This window comes from Electrophorus electricus, chromosome 7, assembly GCF_013358815.1.
Source record: "Electrophorus electricus isolate fEleEle1 chromosome 7, fEleEle1.pri, whole genome shotgun sequence".
NCBI lineage: Eukaryota > Metazoa > Chordata > Actinopteri > Gymnotiformes > Gymnotidae > Electrophorus > Electrophorus electricus.
The window spans coordinates 17,486,220-17,502,479 of record NC_049541.1 but is presented as its reverse complement, the minus strand read 5'-3'; the positions used below and the strand labels follow the sequence as shown (position 1 = coordinate 17,502,479).

At 39.5% G+C, this 16,260-nt stretch overlaps 2 protein-coding genes and 1 non-coding gene across 9 annotated transcripts in view; all 3 read right to left on the bottom strand.

Moving 5' to 3' along the window:
• Positions 1-144: 144 nt before the first annotated feature.
• ankrd16 (ankyrin repeat domain 16) lies at positions 145-3,345 on the bottom strand. 2 transcript variants are annotated; one of them, XM_027020229.2, is made up of 7 exons: positions 2,572-3,345; positions 2,116-2,336; positions 1,774-1,816; positions 1,472-1,580; positions 1,192-1,353; positions 940-1,018; positions 145-496 (listed from the first exon to the last, which is right to left on the bottom strand). In XM_027020229.2, exons 1-7 carry the CDS (start codon positions 2,904-2,906, stop codon positions 333-335), a joined length of 1,113 nt encoding a protein of 370 aa, XP_026876030.2. In that variant the 5' UTR covers positions 2,907-3,345; the 3' UTR covers positions 145-332. The 2 variants fall into 2 exon arrangements, with proteins under 2 accessions (XP_026876030.2, XP_026876031.2); XM_027020230.2 differs by having other exon boundaries at positions 1,192-1,260; positions 2,572-3,344.
• On the bottom strand, positions 2,393-2,479 carry trnay-gua. Its single transcript is given in 2 exon segments — positions 2,393-2,428; positions 2,443-2,479. It is a non-coding gene; the product is annotated as a tRNA-Tyr (tRNA).
• Positions 3,346-6,148: 2,803 nt separating the features above from the next.
• pcloa (piccolo presynaptic cytomatrix protein a) overlaps positions 6,149-16,260 on the bottom strand; it is a 44,382-nt gene continuing 34,270 nt past the window's right edge. For 3 of the 6 annotated variants that reach the window (XM_035527954.1, XM_035527955.1, XM_035527957.1), the window contains 9 exons: positions 14,754-14,825; positions 14,364-14,601; positions 13,724-13,912; positions 12,108-12,269; positions 10,931-11,072; positions 10,617-10,672; positions 8,316-8,450; positions 8,086-8,231; positions 6,149-7,587 (listed from right to left, as the gene is read on the bottom strand). In XM_035527954.1, the coding sequence (XP_035383847.1) occupies positions 7,444-7,587; positions 8,086-8,231; positions 8,316-8,450; positions 10,617-10,672; positions 10,931-11,072; positions 12,108-12,269; positions 13,724-13,912; positions 14,364-14,601; positions 14,754-14,825 (1,284 nt within the window). In that variant the 3' untranslated portion in view covers positions 6,149-7,443. The remainder of the gene's footprint in view (positions 7,588-8,085; positions 8,232-8,315; positions 8,451-10,616; positions 10,673-10,930; positions 11,073-12,107; positions 12,270-13,723; positions 13,913-14,363; positions 14,602-14,753; positions 14,826-16,260) is intronic. The other 3 variants (XM_035527956.1, XM_035527958.1, XM_035527959.1) reach the window with 3 other exon arrangements.

Here is a 16,260-nt window from a genome sequence, read left to right as displayed (position 1 = left end):
TATTTGTTACGCACTTTAAATTACCCAGTCAGATTTATTAAGTGCAAGATTAATAAAGCATTAGTTACTTTTTTACTGCCAAGTATGATGCCTACCCTAGCTAAGTGCCAATGATTATTGCAATAAAGTGGCTACAAAACGGCGTTCAGTTTAATTTTATTTCATTCAAAATCTTCAGACCCCTTGCTTAAATAGGAAGTGGTGCTGAAATAGCTTTTCTCAAGGAAAACAAAAGGAAAAGTCTGCACATTTCTACACTTGATTTATTCCAAATATATTTGCAAAGATCTTTTTGCAAATCTATTTAGTATAAGTGTTTTTAGAACCATCTGTTAAGGCTGTATCTCTTCAAGGCTATCAAACAACTTGGTTATATCTGATTTTTTGCCATATTGCCTGGCCGTTGTACCCGCGAAGTCCACTGCATCCATGAGTCCCAGCTGCAGTAGAGTTCTGGCTGCGGCTGCGTGCTGCCCAATGCATGCCATGTGTAAAGCTAGGAATTAGAGAAAATATTTAGAAGTCTGCAATGTGTCTTTAATAATGTGTAGTGATTTATTTACCTTTGATGGTACTAAATACATGCATACATCAGTAAAGCATATCTTAGCCTGCTAATAGCTATCCTAATTCATGCACATTTTCACCTTGTTCTACAGATTCAATTGGGCTTTTCTCAAATAACACAAATTTTATTCAGCATCAACAGATCCGTCTCTATATTATGAAAGCATGCTGATTAGTTCAATTACTAAATAGGAAGGGGCAGACATATTCCACTGAACAAAACCAATTAGAAGTTTGGGGGAACTTCCTTGTCTTTTTTTACCAGGCTTATCATATTTGGGCCTAGAGATATTTAAGGACATGAAGAAAAAAAAAATTGTTGATAGTGTGTAATATGATAACAGTCATGTGATCGTGGGTGTTGTTTCTTACCTGATCTTCCTTTATTATCTTTTGCATGAAGATCAGCACCCAACTGCAGCAGTGTTTTTATAGTGTTTGTATGACCCTCCTGCAGATAAACACCAGCTGTGGGGTAAGTATTCCTATAGCACTTCCCCATAAAGATTATTAGATTACAATGCAATTCTTGAAGAGCAAGTTTTCCTTTAAAAAAGTTTCTGACTTATACCTATGATCTCCTTTTCTGTTAATGTAGTAAGTGGCAGAAAAACAGAAATTTACCTTAGCAGCATAATGTAGGGCTGTAAGCTCCAGATTTGTGGCTCTTGTGTTCACGTCTATGCTGAGATCCTGTACAAGGAAACACAGAGCCTCATCTTTGGCTGTCACAGAGGCCTGGTGTAAGGGCTGTGCTCCTAGAATATCTACAGCAGTGGGCGAGGCCTTTACACACACAAACACACACACACACACACACACACACACACACACACACACACACACTCACTAAAATGTATTTTCCAGTTAAATAAATGTTCCAGTTAAATAATCTCCATCTTACTTGGTGCCTCTCCAGAAGCAGCTTCGCTACAGCTAGCTGTCCATTTCTCACAGCATCCATAAATGGAGTAACTCCACAGCTGTCTCTCTCATTGGGTTTATAAGCACACCTGGAATGCAAATATTTTCCCATACAGTATGCTCTTTAAGAGACTCACACACCTCAAACCAAATATAACCAAATATATATATATATATATATATATATATATATATATATATATATATATATATATATATATATATATATATATATATATATAAACATACATACACACATACCGAAGCAGAATCTTTGCTCACCTCTTGAGAAGAATCTCCACAACTTCTAGACAGCCATGCATAGCTAGGTGAGGAGTTATGATTCAAACAAACAAACAACAACAAAAACACCTCATCAGTTTATCAATCAGCAAGCATCTGATTCATGAGACTATACAAAGATGTTAATAGCAGTTTCAGTGTCACTTGCATTAAATAATCTAAACCTAAACTAATGCTCAGTAAAGGTAGCTCTGTTACATCATTCTGAAGTTCTTTATTACTGTAATATTTTTAGCCAACTTCTCTACCAATTATTAAATTGGATTTGTTTAGGAGCATAACATTATTTTCTTTACTGTCCCATAACTCCTCCTGGCCTACCAGCAGTATGTAGTGGTGTCCGGCGGGTCTTGCTCTCCGTTCTCCACACCTCAGGTCTGACCAGCAGTAGGTACTGTATCACAGCTGCATCCCCCTCTCGGCATGCAATGTGGAACGAGTTCCAGCCATCCTTATTCTGAAGAGTTGGGTTAGCGCCGTGATTCAAAAGCACTTGGATAACTTCAAGGTCCCGTCTGGTGCAAGCCATCATGAGAGGAGTCCTAAGGAACAAAGTTAAAGCCGTTTACCTCATTGTCCAAAGAGAAAAAACATGCCGTCCTTCGAGCCGGATTCGAACCAGCGACCTAAGGATTCCAGCAACAACCACTACAGTCCTCCGCTCTACCAACTGAGCTATCGAAGGCGATGCCCAGGTGGGTTCAACGACCCCTCATAACAGACGGCGACATTTATTGCTATGTTTACCACAAGACAATTTATCTACGTTTCACTTACCAATCTGCTTTCTTTAGACAGTCAATTATTGCTCCCTTGTCTACAAGATATTGAACGCATGTCCGATGGCTCATGGAAGACGCTTCGTGCAAAGCCCTCTTGTAATCATTATTGTACAACTCGATGTCCATGCCCATTTTTTCAACGAAATACATCAGAATATCTAAATGCCCATGTCGCGCCGCATAGTGCAACAGAGTATCTCCAGATTTTCCTAAATGTGCATTTATACATTTCTTAATTTCACTTTGTCCCTCTAGTATATTTCTAATCATGCACATATGTCCATCTTGGGTTAACTTTATTAAGAGTTTAAACATGTTTTCTTCATCCATTTATTTCAATTAATCCCGTAAAGTGTTAGTAATCTAGCCGTTGTACGACACACAACTTTCTAATTTCATATTTTGTTGATATGATGGGTGCAGATGTGAAGCTAGCATCAACATCGATACGGGTTATTGTAAATGTCCGCGGGTACATTCTCCTTCAATGTAAAAGTCGAGGTTTTCTTTCGTAAAACAATGTCACATAAAAGATTCAAATACACCTGCTATACCTCATGACTATATGTGCTGGTGTAAAGCTATCTATTATTCCCCCTTGACTGTTTCGTTGGTTCAAATCGATCGCGTGATTAATTGCCCATCGAGTAGGCATCTGCAACAACTAAAACGTAAATACGAATGACTCGAGAAAGCGACTTTACACCAAAACGCAAATAGGCTTACATACCTTCCAGGTATGTCTTTTATAAGAGTGGAAATATGGACAGCCTGTTTATCTTTGTATAATTACTTTTACCTGCCTGACCCAAACGTATTATTTCTTACAAAATTTATTTTCAAGGAAAGTTAAAACACTGACACACAACAAAAGGCCGCTTTTGTATCGGTCCCGTGTGTCTACAATTTTTGGCGTGCTGGACGTGTATGCTTGAAGGAGCGTTTCAAATAAGGCCCTTTAGAAGTTTCGTATCAAAATTAAAAACTACTCAGTGCATTAAAGATCCACTTCTGGAACAACACAATGATCCATACCAGTGGTGAAAGAAGTACAGAAACCTAGAGTGAAAGTTACCCATGGGAAATATTATACGAAAAACGTAGACCTACTTCATTTACATTTTTACTTGAGTTAAAGTACAAAAGTAAACTTTTTAAGATGCAAGTAAAAAGTAATAGATTTAGTTTGGTTATTGCATAATTCGAAACGGGAGGAAAACCAATTGTTTGTAATTTTTTTGGTGGGGTGGGGTGGATGGGTGGGGGGGGGGGGGGGGGTGTTAAATTAGCAATGACGCCCAAGTATCCATATTTTACTATTGAATTCTAACTATTTTAAGGTATATTGAGATATTGTTAGACAGATGATCAAAATTCACGTTTCTTTCTGTTTCAGTGATAAAATAGATAAAATAAATTAGATAACTTTTTTTTTTTTTTTTTTTTGAGTGATTTGAAAAACTAATAAAACTGCAATGGTTCGCCAAGCAATTAGGCTTCTGCTGAACAAAGCAAATTTGCGGAGTAAAACAGATGTAGTGCCCTGATAGATGACCTTTAGTTTGAAAGGGCATCATCATCATTATCAGATGGCGTTTATATATTTCCTTTTTTTTTTTATAAAGTAATGAGGAACAATGGGAGTTGTATTAATGTGTGGAGTAAAAAGTATAAAGTCTTAATGTGAAATAGTGATGTGAAAGTCTCCAAAAATAAACTCAGGTAAAGTTTAAATACCTAAAGAATGTACTTGACTGTATATGTACTTCATTACTTCTCAATTTGTTAAAGCCACATTTTACTTCTTTTGACATTAGCATTTCTATTGTTGACTATTAATGTATTTCTAAAGCTGTGGAAATTTAACGTGTGATTGTAAATCAGACTCAATCTCCCTGAGAATTTTACATATATTATTTAATATTTAGACTTGGGGCAACAGCCTTTTTTACAGCACAATTTGCATAAGTTATTAATACCGTTTGTGTACAACCACAAAAACCATGACATTATTTTTTTTGTTTGTTTTTCAGATTACATTGAGTGGAAAACCAGACAGATTATACAAGCATATCTTTGTACAGTCAGCATACATCTTAAGATAATAATTGTAGCAATTTTCCCATAGTCTTGTTGCCTTTCTTGTTGTAGAATAGAATCTGGACACAAAAATAGTATGAACAAAACACTAACAAAACATGCAACATCCAAAGTGAGTACATCACAGGTCTCCTGATACTACTTGAGTGGACAGGGTCAGCTTTAGTTCATTTCTATACATGATTAGATTCTGTGTCTCTTGTGCAGGTTAAGTCCAGTTTTGTTGTAGGCAAGCATGGCGATTATCTTTCCACTAGTGCATGTGTTGAGAGGAATGCACACAGATCAAGAGAGTCTCAGTATCCCTTCTCTGTGCCTTCACACGTGCTCTGTGTCAAACTGGAAAATTAATATAAGCTCCTATCTGTAGAAAAGAAAGGTTGTTTTATTTACAAGATAAGAAATATTTATTTTCATATGTCAGTGGTAAAGTTGGGGTAATGTTATGCAATGGAGAAGTGTTGATATGAATATTAAAGTTTGGAAAGAGAAACAAAATGTATGCATGGACTTTTTTTTAAGTACATGAAACCCTCTTTTTTTGGGGTGGAGTTTTTTCACATATTTTACATAAATTAAAAAAAAGGTCCATACATGTCAGATTGTAAACTGAGTTGGGTTCTGCTTTATATGACTATATGAGTAAAGGGGCTCATGAATAAACATTGGAGACCCTGTTCATTAAAATTTTGTGAACACACAATATACATTGTGCACCACACAACAAAATGTCAATATTTATCATAATTTATGTACATCAGATCTTACTCACAAACTAGCTCTTGGATGGAATGTAAAGGTTTGATGTGTTATCTTCATTTTTTAATGTTGCATATCATAACATAATTTTAAAATAGCATTAATTTTTTTTTGTGATCAAGCATCAACCTAAAACAAACAAATATACATGAAAAAAGCATACAAAAATGTAAAAAAGAGTTCGCATTCATTATGCCTCATCTGTCAACTAAATAGTAGATATACCAGATGCATTTAGGTTGCATAGAATTGCTTATATAGAACCTGTGGATTTGGTCAAAATTTGGCACAGGTTAAAAGTTCCCCATAACCAGGCCTTCATATGTGTAACCCTGCACAACCAAATGAAATGTATGGATATTGTGATGAGTCTGGCTTTTCAATATCCAGGTTAATGGCTACAAGGCGTTCTCTTGGGATAATGGGTATAGCATCCAATAACAAAGTTTTAAAGTCAATTGAATTAAAAGGCTTAAAAATGTAAAAATTATAAAATACATTTAAAAATGACAAAAAACAACAAATAATGGCACATTATCTAAATGCACAGCTCTGCATTCTGCATCCAGCAACAGTTTCAAAACAACAGGACTCTGGGTTTAGATCAAGGTTTTTTTAAGCAGACATACACAATTAATGTGATTATTTTTTCTTAGGACTTTGACCTACAAACATAAACACTGCATCTAAGGACTTTAGATCAGCTGGACATATTCAATAGGGGAATCTTATTTAATAATTTACTTTGGAGAAAACTGTTCAACAGTAAAATATACAGTGATACAGTTTCCAGTGGGATACAGTTTCCAATGGGATAATTGTTTGTTCCATAATTGAAAAAAAAAAAAAAATCTTTCCAACAACTACCAACCATTACATTCCAGACATGCTAGAGAGAAGGTGCAAAACATCTAGGTAATTAGTGCTGGACTTCACAACTGGAATGCTTGCAACATCTTATGGCAACAATTATGAAACATTATTATCAAGGGTTAAACTAACTAGAAATCTGATCTGATTTTTCAGATGAGGTTATAACATCAGAAGAAGAACAGAAATTTCCCTCATTAATAACAGTTCAGGCTCAATTAATATGCCAGCCTGATCTCCACAGAATGGTAGGTTTCTAGAGCAGTTTAGCTCAACCAAATACAGAGTGAAAGCCACAGAGGAGGAGGTCAGTGCTATTTCTGTGCAAGGAAATATGAGTATACATCAGCCACAAGCATTTCCACTACATCCAATAAATCATATTTCAGTCCTTTAAATCTATATCTATAAAATATCTCAAAATATACTTTAAATCCACATATATCTCTTCTTCCAACACATTATAACATCTGAGATGACAAATGTATAGTGATAAATATCTCTTAATAATGAATCTAAATCTATCATACAAAAATAATATATGACAAGTCTTTGCCTACCATTTTGTAAACAATCATAAATAAAACCTTTTTCTAAGAGAGCATTGATACAGTGATTTTTTTTATATGAGGAATTCCAGGACCTGGACTTGGCAGTCAAAATAATAATAATAACAATAATAATAATAAAACAGAATATAAGAATTTCTGTCGGATCCCTACTCTATTATGGCCCAGTAACAACATATGTATACACACATGGATAAGTGAGTGTTGTAGGTGAGTGTAATGGTGTGTATGTGTGAATATGCAAGTGTGGGTATCTGGTGAATGCTGGGTCACCTCTGCCCTCACTAGGCCCCTCCATCATTCCCTCCACTTTGTTTTAAGATATACCAAAGCCCAATGTTTTCAATGTCAGTGCAGGAAATGCTCTTGTGCACAGTGCACTGCTTATCCAACCACCCCACCCTTCAATAATTAAGCTGCTCACTCAGTGTGATGAATGCTTGTGAGTAAAGCCCTCTGCATGTCAGCTTCTCTTGTTCAGCTTTGTCCTTTGAGAGTCACAAATCGTGCTGGGGAACGTGAGACTACTGTTCCTGGTCCGCCCTCTCTAGTTCTGCCTTCCGCTTCGTCTAGGAGTGGATCTGGGCTGAGGTGGCCAACAGCTTGTGCCAGCTGACCACTCGCTTACGCAAGTCCACCTTGTCCAGCCACACATAAGCCTCACCGATCAGAGTCTTCTTTACAAACTTGCCCCCATTTGAGACCAGGAAGAGCTGCAGGGAAGACAAAATGTGGCATTTCTTTAAGGATGCTGTGGAGTTAAGTGTCAGAAAAAGTCTGGAGGCAGCTGGTACTGACTGAACACCTCCAGTGGCCTTAATGCACTAAGTCACAACCAATGCACCCTCTATTACTTTGCTCAACATACAGAATTAAACAAGAAAATGTTAGATGAATGTTCTACAGCAAATCTGTGGTTCAGTAAATGTGTTCAATGTGGAATGGAATGCAATGGGTTCAGTAAAAGTATTCCATATATGTACAGTTCATCTGAATCTAATGTGTTTAGCTATTGTGTTCAGTATATGTATAGTTCACCTGAATTGAATGTGTTCAGTTAATGAGTAATGTATACTGCATGTGTAGTTCACCTGAATGGAATGTGTTCTGAAAATGTGATCAGTATGTGTTCATTATATGTGTAGGTGACCTGAATGGATTGTGTTCTATAAATGTGTTTAGTAAATGTATTCAGTATATGTTTAGTTCACCTGAATGGAATGTCCAGTGGGGTTCATGCAGAAGCGGAAGGTCTCGTTGAAGGATGGCTCACGGTCATGACGACAAACCCTAGTTTTCTTCTTAATGATCCTCTTCTGAGTGGCTATGTTTACAATATAGAGCTTCACGTACAGGTCTGTAAAAAAAATAGCATCAGTGAGGATGTGTGTAGGTGTGTATGCATGCGATCATTTATGTGTTTGCACTTTTCATCTGTCACCTGGCAGGTGGTCAGGAGACTTGAATTTGTAGGTGATGTTTCTGCACTGTAGGATCTCCAGGACTAGGTGCTCCCCCTCAGTCTTTATCTCTTTCTTCAGAGCAATCTTTATCTCCCCCATCACCTGGGTTTTACCTAGACACACACACACACACACACACACACGCACGCGCATACACACGCACACGCGTACACACACACACACACACACACAGTAGTAATTACCTTATCACACCCTTCTGTCTTCCCTTAATTGAGGCCTGCTGTTACTACAGCCTCTCACCGTTTCTGCCCTTATTTCTCAGTTTTGGTACATTTGGCTATTTGTTAACAACCTTGTTAAAGCTTTAAGGAACAATTCTGGCATTGTTGGCATACATTACAAACCTCATCTATAATTTGTTCATAGTTTTTGACAGGCAGTAAATATATTACAATTTCAAATGTATACAAATATATTAGAAATTTGGCTATCTATAAGAGATGGGAAGGCGTGAAACATCTTTCCATGTATTTATATTAATCACTTTGCAAACAGACTAAAGAAGATGCTTGTCCTTTAATACCCTAAAGCCAATAATACCTAGACAGGTAGCATCAAATGTAGCCAATAATATCTAGGCAAGTAGCATCAAATGTAGTCACAGAAATTATGGCATGCCCATATTTCATTATCCAGTGTAACATGTGTTTTAATGCTATGAGTGTTGATTCATTGTTCAGTCTGACTTAAAATAACTTTTTTATAACAGTGAAACATATTTGTCCAGAATATTAGCCATTGTGATCACCTTTCGATTCTGCCTACTGTAAATGAGCTCATAAATTACTATCATTTGAGACATATGATTCATCAAGGCTAGCTATCAAACACTAGTCCTCCTGGGGAATTCTCACTTAAAGGAATCAATACACTGGTTATTTTATGATTGGACGTGTTTATTATACAGTACAAATTATACAGTACTGTATAAATGATACAATACAAAGTATATAGTACCTCACTCAGTCTTCCGCCCTCAGATGTAAATAAACAATGTGCCTACATGATCCCACCCACACCCTACATACATCTCTCCCAAGACTGTGTTTACAGTGTGTGTATATATATATCTATCTATATCTATATATTGGCAAAGTGGAGTGTGTGTGTGTGTGTGTGTGTGTGTGTGTGTGTGCGCGTGTGTGCATATATATATTTAAGGTGCAAAAGCAGTGTTTACATATATAGAAAGTGAGAGGTCCATATATGTCATAGAACAAAAACTGGTGGAGAAAGGGAGGTAGTAAAAAAATACAAGATTTCCAGAGAAACAGGATGTGTAGAATAATATCTAGACAAGTAGTATCAAATGCAGTCACACTGAATGTGTGTGTGTGTGTGTGTGTGTGTATGTATGTGTATATATATATATATATATATATATATAGATAGATAGATAGATAGATAGATAGATAGATAGATAGATAGATAGAGAGAGAGAGAGCGAGGGAGAGAGCACACAGTCAGATTAGATTCAGTCAGGAAGTCTCTCAAAAGAAAGAGAGCACAGCTGTATTTTTTGCTGTGTTTGTAACCATGACAACTAAATTAAATGTCTCCTAAGACTTCAATGTCTATGGATTTATTAGGGAGGCAGGGACAGCATGACATTTTTGCATGTATGTGTCTGTGTGTAACTTAAAGAATATTATAGTGGGCACAGTTTAGTTTCAATTTTAGACCTTTGCCTTCATGTTACCCAGAATCCTGCATCTCATAGCTTAGAAAAAAACTTCTCTTGATGTTGGGAGTTCATGAGTCATATTCCTATGACGCTGTCAGAGCAGAAATATTAAGTGCCACTGTAATGTTAATAAAAAGAGTGTTAGCTTGTTTATAGGGAATGTTGTGTTGTGATAACCATTTGGTGAATGCAATCAAAGTACATGTGAATACCAAATTCTGAAAGTAATTTGTCATTGTGGAACAAAAACATAATCAAATAAAAATATTTGGAAAATATTGTTTTGATTCAACAAAATATTTGTTAAATTCTCTCTCTCTCTCTCTCTCTCTCTCTCTCTCTCTCTCTCTCTCTATCTGTGTGTGTGTGTGTGTGTTTGCGGTCATGTACATAAATCACATAGAACACTGTTAGCTGCATTCTAAGAGTGACAGATGACTCATGACTGTGCTGCCATTACTAACAAAAACACTCAGAGGCTGAATGACACACACACACACACACACACACACACACACACACACACACACACACACACACACACACACACACTCACACACACTCACATGCTCACCTTCTGAATCTCCATGTAATGACTTTATTACATCTGTGCCATTTGGAATTTTTCCACTGTATGAAAGAAGAACAAACGAGCCAAATAAGCTTGACAAAATAAAATTATATTGAAGAGAACCACAGTAAAAGGTTGAACAACTTAAATAATATATTAGGTCAAATAGAAATGCTTTACAGATGACTACCACTACAATCCATTTACCATATACAGGTTTAGCACATTACAGCAATAGAATAAGGGTGTGATTGCATAACTGAGAATGAGAGTAACATACATACATTTTACTGCATTATAAATAAGTGCAAACTTACAATCTAGGAACTTGGAATATGGCACTGTCCACTGCATTGGTCTCATCCTCCTCTTCCAACAGGCTGAAGGCACTGCCATTCAAACCACTGTCCAATGAGGCTGCAGTAACAGGAGCATCAGCAGATCTATGGCTGCGGGATACTGTTTTGAGAGTATACTATGAGTTACACAATTATTTTATCCTCCAGAATGAACAACTACCATCGGCCTAAGACATTATTACCAAACAAAAAGGATGTAAAAACATTTAGAATAGTGCACAAACAGGCCCTCCAGGACAGATTCTGCTTGTATATTCTTGCCAGCTGCCTTCTATGCAATATGAGCAGCGTAAACACAGACGTGTACACATATATATCATAAAGCACACCCACACACACCCACACACACATTCTCTTAGCCGATATTACTAACAGTTAGAGAGCCACATTACAACATAATACAAAAGATTTACAGGACATAGATATGCACAGAAAACACTGAAGAACAGTAGAAGCACTGACAGACAGAAAAAATCATTAAAGAATTAATTAGTAATTCCAGTGGATTAGCAACTTGTGTGTATATCCTGAATGATCACATTAGCCTAAATCTGGTTCGTGTGTGTAATACTATTTAAACTGCGGTTAATTATTATTAATCATATTTAAGCAATTGTGAATTTAAGTTCCCTATTAATCCTTATATAGAGCTGAATGTGGTTGTACATGACTGAGTGATGGGTGATGGTGTGAGGTGGAATGCATGAATTGGCACGACACATAATTCATGCGCACAGCCTTCCCTACACAGACTCCCCAACGCTGGCTCCAAGAGCTTCACTAATGCCAGGCAACGACTTCTAAGTGAGGTGGTGTAAAGAAGCCTGAGACACCCCCCAAGCTCTCTATATGGCAACAGCAGAAGCACTGAGCCAGGGGACAATCTATTGGAATCCGTATTGATCTTCTGGTTTTAGTGAAGCACGTTGGTAGGCTGTGGAAGAAGACTGAGTCTCGCTGCATGAATTATCTGTGGAGTGGCACATTGTGTAGGCCCCTTCATCTCTCTGTAGGTGTGCGTTAGTAACTCAACATCCTCTCTCTCTCTCTCTCTCTCTCTCTCTCTCTCTCTCTCTCTCTCTCTCTCTCTTTCTCTCTCCGATTTCTGCAGTTGCTCAAGATGATCAACTCTCACCTCCTTCCAGCTTCGGCCGCTCTTCCGACATGGTTTTTCGGAGGGTCAGGTGATGGCCGTCAGCAATCGCATTGGATGGCGCGTTGGACGGGGCTCTCTGTATGGTGAGCACACCCGCTACGCTGTGTCTGTGGTGCCTCGTGGAGAGGCGGCCATTTTTGGCTGGTGGGGGTTTGGTGGGGTGAGGCCACGTACAAGCCGAAGGGGCAGGGGTAAGGGAAAAGGAGGGGTTTGGGGAAAGTTAGGGAAGGGGGAGTTGGAGGGGGTACGAGATGGAGACTCAGAGTATGAACTCCTTACAACATGGACACCACCAGCCTTTTACTGTACTTAATTGTCACACACAGCCAGAGGTCATGCCCCTCTGGCTGCGGCAAGTGGGGCTGGAGGCGGGGGCACAGCGTGTCCGCTGAGGTGCAGCTATGTGGGCCAGCAGCAGCTGTTTGGAGAGAGGAGGAGGCGGGCGGAGGCATGTGGTGGGGCTGCGGGTGAAGGCCACATGCACAGCCGGCTCAGCAGAGCCGGAGGATTCGCAGAGAAAGCTGGGCATCGTTCAGAATTGAACACACGACCCAGTGGGACAAAAGGATGAACAAGGGTCTGGTAAATGTAGGCATCGGCGGGCGGGAGTGGGCATGGTGGAGGGGAGGAGGAGCTGGCTCATCACAGGCCCTTGGTGCTCAAGGTGCTGCGTGCTGGCATGAGGCTTCTAGTTGCAGCTGAGCCAGTCCTAATCTGACAATAACATGTGCAGGACCAGTTAATGTTCAAATCCTAGTTCCAACAGCAGATACATGTGCCCCTGCAGGCATCCTGGGTCCGACCGCCTCCTGCCATTACAGCTTGCATGATACGGCACTGAAAGACCAGGTCAGATCCTTTGAGAGGTGGTCAAGCCCCTCTGCCTTAGGGTCAGCCCCCTGTGCCTTAGGAAGCAACCCTAACCCTAAGATGTTAAAAACCTGTTGGGTATTGCGGGCCGATGCGCTTCATGGACTCCTACTTCTTTTTTAGATTAAAAAAATTATTTTTCATCAATTAATGGTTACTGCTGTGCTTAGATATATGCTGATTATGAGTGGATGACATTAGATCTTTATATTATTGTTAATTAATTTATAATTGTTTTAATGAATTTTTATTGGTCTGCTTTCATATGTTTTGGTTTAATGGTTTATTGCTGGCTTAATTAATAAAGATTTTATTTATGTCAACTCTTTTTTTGCACATTTGTAGCTTTAAACATGTTTATTCCTTTAAGTGAATGACTCTTTGGATTAGAATAATTGCAGGAACTGTATTAGGGCTCTCCGTGAGTGTGTGTGTGTGTGTGTGTGTGTGTGTGTGTGTGTGTGTGTGTGTGTGTGTGTGTGAATGCAAGTGCGAGTGTGTGTTTGAGAGTAGTGAAGTGTCTCCAGTACAGGTGAGAACACAGAGGAGAGAAAGCAGCGAAATTAACACACTGTGACAACAAGGGGACCAGAACAAAGGAGAGAATAAACAAATAAAAATATGGGGGGAGCCCCCCCCCCCAAAAAAAAGGAACAGAAGGAGGAAGCAGGAACAGATGAGTGTGAAGTCAGCCATGCTGTGGAGGCTTTATTTGCGTCGTTTACTTGGTTGGAGGCGGTGCTGCTGGCCAGCAGCTTCAGCCGTTGCCATGGTGTCGTCGAGGGGCGCCCGGACCGCGCCACTTTTGCCATGAGCACGAGGGGTTCCATGGGAACGGGCTTGGCCCTCGGAAGGAGATGGCTTCGATGTGCTGGGGCTACTGTGAGATTTCTCAATAGTGGGAACCTGCGTGTCTAAAACAACCAGAACCAAATCATCACATCGAGCCTCTAATTTCTTGCTCTTCCCCCTTTCCTGCTGATTTTCACTTTGATAGTCATGGTTTTATTTGGAAAGGCTAATGTGATTGTAAGGACCACCTTAAGGATCTGAGTGGCTTCCTGGTGGGGCAACCCTTTCTCACCTTGTGTCGGTAGGCTAGCATGGAGCACTGGAGAGCTCAGCGCTGTTATGAGCTGAACACACATATGGATATAGCATGAAGCCAAAGCTACAATGAATGAATAACATAGACCACACAGAGAAAGAGTGAGGGCCAGAGATGGAGAGAGAGTGAGAGGACAGGACCAGAGGGAGAAAAGACAGAGCGAGAGGGATGATGGCAAGAAGCGCAGGAAGGGCAGCCAGGCTGGAAAGAATGCGAGTGCTAACGGCGAGGGCAGGAGGGGCAGAATCATGTCCTACCCTTGCCTGGGTCAGGGAAGATGCCATGGCTGCGGCTCTTAATGACGGAGGATTTGGGTGAGTCCTGGCTGCCGTGGCCTGAGGTTTTGGACACGTGTCCGGAGGGCGGTTTGGTCGAGTGCTGGCGGCCCTGGGCCGAGTGCGAGCGGCGGTGGTGCTCCCCCTCGCTCTGCTCCTTCAGCTGCAGCCAGCGAGGTAAGTTATCCAGCTGAGCCGTGTTGGACAGGTCTATCAGCACCTACCCCACGCAACACAATCTTGTTAATCGACATTCTGGATCTGGGTGTAGAGGTGAATTGAGGTGCATGTCTGTTTGTATGTGTGTGTGTGTGTGTGTGTGTGTGTGTGTGTGTGTGTGTGTGCACCCGTGTAAAGTAACTGATTTCTCACCTCTCCCAGGAAGTCATTGGAGGAACATTTGTCATAGTCCCACACGCTGACCTCCAAGGTCTTCTTCCTCAGCTAAACACACGCATGCACAGCCCAGTCATTAGACATCAGTTTCACTTGATACATATATTAATATTACCAATTTAGCACCATCCCAGCAGATTTACACATAGCATATTTGTGAATTTATATATACCCACTGCTTTGCCTTTGAAAATGTACCAATTAAAATAATTAAGCCTTCAATAGGAAAGTGTAAAACATAATCTAAGTAGTCTTATATGTCCAAAACAACAGCATTCATAAAGTATAATAAATAAAACCACTGATTAAACATCTAGCATTGAAGCAAGGAAATCCAGATGGGTTGCTTGCTAAAATCTTGCCACACTACCTTCTACCTTTTCTAACTTCTGTTCTCTCTCAATTAAGACCTGTTTGCTTTGGCTCACCAGTTCAGCAAAAATTTATCAGCAGTACATCTGGAAGCTGAGGAGATGGAAGGAGCTCCGGTCTTAATTAAGCTCAGACACTTCTGGGAGCCTGATTCTGGCTCCCTGTTCACACTAAAGTCAGAGACTTCCTCTGAGGAGCTCTTATCTAACTGAGACATCAGTACAGTTATGGACTGTTGAGTTTGAAAGTGCCATCTCACAAACAGTGAGGGCCTCCACTTACGAGGAGGCTTTTGGTGGTTACTGCCTGGAGGTTTTTTAGTCAATGATGTTCATTACTTTAATTCCTGAATATTCCTGAATACAATCACTGAATTGACTGACACTCTGTCATTTGGTGACACTTTGATTTGGATATTTAGTAAATTGTGTCTTTTATGAAAAATGTTTTTGTATGACTACATATGCTCATGACCTCAAAGTCTAAATATCAATCACAAATCATATACTTTTGCCTGTGATCTTGACCAAGTTCATGTAGCCCATCACATTTCATTTATAATGCACATGAAAAAACTAATTCTATCTGAGTTGCAATCCTTCTCCTAAAGCAACACATGAAAAGGGGAACTGGCTTGGGAATTCAGCCTACTCCTAATGGAGTTCAAATTGTACAGTGACCAGTTCCAATGTATGTTGGCAAGAAAGATGAGAAAAAGGCAATAGTGGCTCCATCCAGTTGTGAAGAATAGAGAGGAACAGGTGTTTCAGCTGTGGGTCCAAACCTTAGCTGCGTCAAGCTTTGGTGTGTCAAGACACATAGCTAGTCCTACTGAAGAGTGGTGGTGGTGGTGTTAAGTGTTACAGTAAATGTGAGCACTCATTAATACAGTTCTATATTCCTTTTCAACTTCTGAAATTTTTACACAACTTATTCGTGCTTGGTGAGACAGGCCTTATGTGGTACAACTTTAATAATCAAGAGAATTTGTTAGAGGACACAGTTCTTTGGTATATGAAACTAACCTAAGAAGCACTTGGCAAGTAGCACATCACAGCACTCAGGAAAGAATGCAGCTATAAGTAGGGTATGATATTTTTAAAAATTTCAA

What these genes read in the sequence shown, in the direction of transcription:
- ankrd16 (XM_027020229.2), bottom strand. Translation starts at nt 2,906, where the DNA reads ATGGATGAAGAAAACATGTTTAAACTCTTAATAAAGTTAACCCAAGAT. An exon ending in GACACCACTACATACTGCTG is followed by an intron (nt 1,817 to 2,115) that starts GTAGGCCAGGAG and finishes CTCCTCACCTAG; the next exon opens with CTATGCATGGCTGTCTAGAA. An exon ending in CCCTACATTATGCTGCTAAG is followed by an intron (nt 1,019 to 1,191) that starts GTAAATTTCTGT and finishes GTTTATCTGCAG; the next exon opens with GAGGGTCATACAAACACTAT.